Source organism: Anarrhichthys ocellatus, unplaced genomic scaffold, assembly GCF_004355925.1.
Source record: "Anarrhichthys ocellatus isolate YVR2014 unplaced genomic scaffold, GSC_Weel_1.0 scaffold2632, whole genome shotgun sequence".
NCBI classification, from domain to species: domain Eukaryota; kingdom Metazoa; phylum Chordata; class Actinopteri; order Perciformes; family Anarhichadidae; genus Anarrhichthys; species Anarrhichthys ocellatus.
The window spans coordinates 1-7,123 of record NW_022282606.1 but is presented as its reverse complement, the minus strand read 5'-3'; the positions used below and the strand labels follow the sequence as shown (position 1 = coordinate 7,123).

Below are 7,123 nucleotides of genomic sequence, written 5' to 3'. Positions count from 1 at the left end.
GAGGTTACATCGTAGGTTACATGTTTGTCTCTGAGGTTACATCGTAGATGACATGTTTGTCTCTGAGGTTACATCGTAGGTGACATGTTTGTCTCTGAGGGTACATCGTAGGTGACATGTTTGTCTCTGAGGGTACATCGTAGGTTACATGTTTGTCTCTGAGGTTATATCGTAGGTAACATGTTTGTCTCTGAGGGTACATCGTAGGTTACATGTTTGAATCCCTTAGAAGATTCACCTCTTGGTCACCTTGTAAAGCCTCTGAATGAATGAATGAATGAACGTTACACAGTAACTGAGTTATATTCAGATGTAACTTCAGTTCTATGAATCTTTCTGTAGCTCAGCTTCACTCTGTATTTACACAGTTAGTGTGAATATAAAGTAGCAGACTGATCATATTCTACAACACATGTGGAGGGTAAACTATGGATCCAGGACTACAGGTGTGCTGGTCCACACAGAACCAGTTCAGACTGCACACTCCCCATCACCTGCTCCCTGGTTCATGTTGTCATGGAATCACTGACAGTTATTCTATTCTGAAACTAAAGAGTCTAGTCACATGTCAACAGAACAAAAATCAAACATGATGTTAGAAAGTGACGTTTGAACCCTTAGTGCTCAGTGGACACATTAAATCACACAATCAGATGTGAACATGTCCTGGATCAACTGGATCAGACTCATGTATTTTCTCCATGTTTTTGTCTCAGGACCCCGGCCCTCTCCCCCCCTCCCCCATCCTGGGTCAGAAGCCACTGCAGTTACTGGAGGTGAAAGCTAGAGGGCGCTTCGGCTGCGTGTGGAAAGCTCAGCTCCTCAGTGAACACGTCGCTGTCAAGATCTTCTCCATCCAGGTTTGTCCCTGCGGCCATGAACGCACCGTCATCCATCACACGTCCTCTAGTGCAGCGGTCCCAACCACCAGGCCGCGGACCGGTTACCTCAAACATTCAGCGAAACTAGCGAAAATTAGTAAAAAACCTTTGGAGAGATTCTTTGCAAAGAGGAAAGGTCCACTAAGGAGACAGAAGAAGAGCCACAACTGAAAGAAAGCTTCATTTAACAGACAATATCAGGAGTCTGATTAAACATCAGGAGTAATTCTGAGGCGCTAAGCCCGCTCTGCAGAATACGTGGCGACAGAGGAAGATCAGCTGCTGGAGATTGTAAATGACGGTGGCCTTAAAAGTATGTTTGAGACAACAACTCTGCTGGAGTTGGATTAACATCAAGGCTGAATATCCTGAGATCTCCACTAAAGCACTGAAAACCCTGCTTCCATTTCACACATCCTCTCTGTGAACCGGGATGTTCTGCAGTGACGGCAATCAAAACTAAACGGAGTAGACTGGACATCAGGAACACACTGCGGGTGTCTTTGTCTCCCGTTTCCCCAGATGGACCGTCTCGTTGCAGAGAAACAAGCTTAGGGCTCCCACTGATTCAGTGTTATTGTGAGTTGTATTATTTATGCATTTTATATTTGTTTTCATGCCGATCGTATCATTTTATTTTATCCTGTTTTTCCGCCACACCTTGAATGCCGGTCCGTGAAAATATTGTCTTACATGAAACCGTTCCGAGGTGCAAAAAAGGTTGGTTGCTCTAGTGTACTATATTATTATAGTACTATACTAATATACACAACGACTGAACTTATGCTTCGCATATTATTCTATTTATTATCTCCTCTGTTATTGTTGATCACAGAGACTGTGTGGTGGGTCAGCTCTGTCTCTTTATGACCTGCAGGAGAAACAGTCATGGCAGAACGAGTTTGAGATCTTCAGTCTGGACGGGATGAGACATGAGAACCTGCTGGAGTTCATCGGAGGAGAGAAGAGAGGAAGTCACATGGACCTGGAGCTGTGGCTCATTACAGCCTATCATGAGAAGGTAGGTCCGCCTCCTGATGGACACAATAAAAATGATAATAATAATAATTAAAGCTGCGAGCAGCGATGAACAGGCCCTCACATCCTCACGCATGTCGGGGGTGCCGGTGAGACTCCGGCTCGCGCGTCCGAGAACGTCTGATGTTTTTTTTCCTGCGTGGACCGCCTGACGCTGGAAATTACACTTTGCAAATAGTCCACCGCTTCCTTCATCCGCTGTGTGGCGCTACAGAACACGTGTTATGTTGCTCTATAAGTGTAAACCACATTGTGTAAAATTCATGTAAATCGGATGCTGTTCGTCACAAAATGCAGATTTCCTTTTCGCCAGCAGGTGGCGCTTTGAGTATTAGTGAAAATTAAAGCTGCAAGCAGCATTGATCGGGCCCTCGCATATTGACGCACGTCGAGGGTACTGGCAGGACTCTGGGTGACGTGGCCATGCATTTCTGTGACCATCATACACTGCATGCACGAGTTAAACGGTATTTCCTGTGTCGACCAATGGCGTAGCCAGGTCATTTTGACAGGTCTTAAGCCTCGAATGTTTTGAGTGCACCTCCGAATACAATCACAACTGTCACCCTCTAAAAATCGACAAAGAACTGAATGTGTGTGAACGAGCTTCAGTGTTCGTAACATAACAGACTGTCAGAGTAAATGCAGGTCGTTTCTTTGTGCAGGTAGCTCTGACAATCACTGCTGATTGACTCAAAGCTGGAAGAGGCAAGGAGAAACAGGAGAATGTATAGTTCCATGTGGAAAAAAAAAACATCTTTTTATAAAGAAATAAGTTTAAGCCAAAAGGTGAGCCAATGTAGAATAATCTAACATACAAATTAGTCTGGGTGCAGTTTGATTTTATGAAACAAACTTCACGTTGCATGAAATTATTACATTACGGCATGGCTCCAAAACGAACAAAAACAATTACATTTACTATTAATGAAAACTCCACGTACAAGCGCGATTTGGAAACCTTTTTTATCCAATTTCTGCTCTCCAAACATCTTAGTTTGCACATATTTAGATCAGAGAAGTCTTTTTCTCATGGTGTGCCCACAAACCCTTTCAATAAGTTCAGTGTTTGGGCCGCTGTAATTATAGAATCCTGCTTACGTCCATGCTTATCAGTAGGTGGCGCTATGACTATGAGTTAATATTGGCATGCAGATGTCCTAAAGCCATGACAGTCAACAAGCATGTCAAGTTTGGGACAGTTTTGACAAAGTACAGTCGAGTTACAACAGCTTGATGGATGATGGTGAACCATGTAAAATGGCCGCCACACCAAGTCCATGTCGTTCGATGAAACCTCAAGCTTTTAGTAACTTTTAATCGCTAAGGTCTTTAGATTGTTCTGACCAAATTCTAAGCTGATCGGTTTAATTCCCTCGGAGGAGTTCACAGTACAGCACCTGAAAATGGAAAAAAACACGAGAAATTCATACAAAATTTAAAATGGCTGACTTCCGGTTGGGTTTAGAGCATAGACCCTTAAGACTTTTTTTTAAGTCTACATGTGATACACCTGCTTACCAAATTTTATACATCTAGGTGAAACGTACTGCGAGGGCTGCATCGTCGAAATATTGTAGGGGGCGCTATCGAGCCGACTTGCCACTCTGAAGCGTTAAAATCACAATAGATAACTACATTCAGGATTTTAAATGTGTGTGACAAGTTTGGTTATGTTTTGAGCATTTTTAGCCCCTCAAAAACACCTTAATCTTTCATGGCGAAGAATGCGTCGCCACGGCAACGGGCTTTCACGAAACAACAAGCTTTGAGTAACTTTCATCACAAAGGTCTTTAGATTGTTCTGAACAAATTTGAAATTGATTCGATTATTTCCCTAGGAGGAGTTCGTTAAAGTAAAGTGCCTGGAAATGACAAAAACGACACTAGAAATTCATACAAAATTCAAAATGGCTGACTTCCGGTTGTGTTTAGAGCATGGTTCCAAGAGACTTTATTTTAAGTCCATATGTGATACATGTGCCTGCCAAATTTAATCTATGTGAAACGTACAGCGAGGGCTGCTTCGTCGAAATTGTGTAGGGGGCGCTATTGAGCCGATTTGCCACTCTGAACCAATAAAATCATATTCCATAACTAAATTTTGGGCTTGTAATCTGCTTGCCAAGTTTGCTTATGTTTCGAGCATTTCTAGCCTCTCAAAATGACCTTCGTTGTTAACGGCGAAGACTGCATCGCCACGGCAACGGCGTTCGACGAAACATCAAAAGCTTCATGAACTGGTATTATGAACTTCTTACATTTGTGTGGAAGTAAGTTGATGTTGATTTTACCTACTCAGAGAAACAAGCCAAAGTATAATGACTTTACCTTCCTGTTACCAGTAGGTGGCACTATGACTATGATTCAAAATTGGCCTGCAAATGTCTTCAGGCCTGGAGTCTAATCAAACATGTGCAATCTGGTAAAGATCTGGTGATGTGGAGTTGAGTTACATCAGTTTATTCGTTCATAGCGAAGGATCGAAATTCGCCGAGCCGCCACGTCGCCGCCCTTCAACAACTTGTTACAATTTTCACAATGAAGCATTACCAAGGTCTTAAGGCTGTTCTGACAACATTTTAGAGGGATCTGATTAATCTGTGAGGAACAGGATGTCAAAGTACACAACTTACAACTTACAGTTGCCACTAGGTGGCGCTATTACTATGATTCTAAATTATCATATCGATGTGTTCCGGGTCAGGATGTTATGACATATGAGAGATTTGGAGCAGATTCGACAATGTACGACCGAGTTACAACCACTTCCTGTTTCGCGGCGAATGGTGTTTTTTTTGATGCCACGCCACGGACACATAGTTCGATAACTTTTTGATCTTTGAGTAACTTTTCACTGCCAAGGTCTCAAGAGCATACTGACCGAATCTGAAGTCAATCGGGTCAAATCTCTGGGAGGAGTTCGTTAAAGTATGACGCCTTGAAATGGTCAAAAAACGTGATAAAAGTCAAAATGGCCGTCTTCCTGTTTGGTTTAATGAAAGACTCCAAGAGGATTTTTTGTGCGTCTCATCACGTTCCACATACCTACCAAATTTCATACAGCTAGGTGAAATTCGATGTTGGGGCTACTCAATAGGGGGGCGCTATCGAGCCAATATTTCATACCGCAGCTGGACACCTCAATCAGACTGCAATTTTCGCAAATTCTGGCTTGCGTGCCAAATTTCACAAAATTCCCAGTATCCCAAGCACCTCCTTTTTGCGATGAAAGTGGAAAAGTAATAATGAACATTCGTCGGTGCTCGGGCCCTAATAATAAACAATCGAATAACAATAGGTCCTCCGCTCCGACTACGTCGGTGCTCGGGCCCTAATAAACATTAGAATAACAATGGGTCCTCCGCTCCGACTATGTCGGTGCTCGGGCCCTAATTAGAATAACAATAGGTCCTCCGCTCCGACCACGTCGGTGCTCGGGCCCTAATTAGCTTATAGACATCCTCGGGCCATGAGTGTTGTCAAGCATGGGAAGTTTGGGACCGTTTGGAACAAATCCAGCTGAGTTACATAAGCTTTTTTGATGGGGAATCATGTAAAGTAGCCGCCCGCTACGGCTAAACCATTCCGTCAAACGTAAAGCTTTTAATAACTTTTAATGATGGTGTTAAGGTTGTACTGACAACATTTGAAGTGGATTCCACAAAGTACCTAGGAGGAGTTTGTTAAAGTATAGCGCCTATAAAATAAGGGAAAATTCACACATAAATCAAAATCGCTGACTTCCGGTACAGTTTAGATCATGGTCCCAAGAGAGTTATTTTTAAGTGTCTATGGGATACATGTGCCTACCAAGTTTCATACATGTCCCTGAAACGCAGCGCTGGGGCTGCTATTTTGAAATATTGTAGGGGGCGCGATGGAGGTAATTTAAAACGGCCAAGCCAAAATCCCACATGAAATATGTCATCCTATGACACATGTACAAAGTTTCATGAGTTTTGGGGCATCCCAAGCCACTAAACCATCAGCTTCTTTTTCATGGCGAATGATGCGTTGCCACGGCAACAGCGTTCAACAAAAACTCACAATATTCATGAAGATGCATCATCAATGTCTTAAGGCTATCCTTACCAAATTTGAGACTGATCTGGTCAACTGGCTAGGAGGAGTAAATAAAAGTATAAAATGTGACATTTCCTTTTGCCAGTAGGTGGCGCTATGAGTTATAGAACATTTTGGCATTGATATATGCTCAAGCTTGAAGTAGCATCACGCAAATGTAATTTTGTGCAGATTGAATAATGTACCTTGGAGTTATAACAACTTTATTGTTCATGCCAAATGACGCAAAATGGCCACCACGCCACGTCAAGGTTCTTCCATGAAAACTCACAAATTTAACTTTTTATCACATAGGTCTGAAGAGCATCCTGACCAAATTTGAGGTTGATCCCACTAATTCTGTAGGAGAAGTTTGTTAAAGTACAAAGGCTGAAAATTGCAAAAAGTGACAAAAAAAAAGTCCCCCAAATATGCGCCCAATGTACTATGTGTATTCGAATTTCAATAGGGCCTTCGCGGCCCGACGTTGTCGGTTGCTCGGGCCCTATTAAACATTATGTAGTTCTAAGATGAATAATCAATGAACAGTGTGACTCAGTTTTAAAATAATACAGACTATATTATCTGAATGTAAATCATTTAATCTGATCAGTTCCTCTCAGGTTGGCTCAGCGTGACACCATGACGTCACACATGACGTCGCGTGACACCATGGGTACATCCCAAGTCTCTTAATTGTCATTTCCTCGATCCTCGCTTGAACTGGAAGTTGTACTGCGCCGCCATATTGACGGCCGTCCCAAAGCTCTTATTTAGCTCCGAGGATCGAGGAGGGAGGATCGAGGAGGGAGGAGGGAGGAGGGATCTCTGAGGAGCCACGAGAACAGAGTTCCAGGAAGTCTTTTAACGTCCGACACGCCCCCTCATTGTTCATCAGTTATGTGATTGGACGCTGCAGCTGATCGGACTGACTGACTGGAGTTTAACACCAGAGTGAAGACAGATCACAGAATGAACTCTAGTTTATATTAGGTTTCTGATTCACCATCTGGTTTAAATAAATGTTCATTGTAGTCTGAACAACAAAAGAACCACAAACAACTTTCTACATTTATTAGAAAGATTTGTGTTTTCATGATCTGATGTTTCCCTCAATAACTTTATTATGGAAACAATTA

General features: G+C 42.6%; 1 protein-coding gene across 1 annotated transcript; it reads left to right on the top strand.

Annotated features, from left to right (window-relative positions):
* Positions 1-6: 6 nt before the first annotated feature.
* Positions 7-2,195, top strand: LOC116378455 (activin receptor type-2A-like). Its single transcript, XM_031840332.1, has 2 exons — positions 7-860; positions 1,759-2,195. The coding sequence occupies exons 1-2, from the start codon at positions 702-704 to the stop codon at positions 1,951-1,953; spliced, it is 354 nt and encodes a 117-aa protein (XP_031696192.1). The 5' UTR covers positions 7-701; the 3' UTR covers positions 1,954-2,195.
* The last annotated feature ends 4,928 nt before the right edge of the window (positions 2,196-7,123 follow it).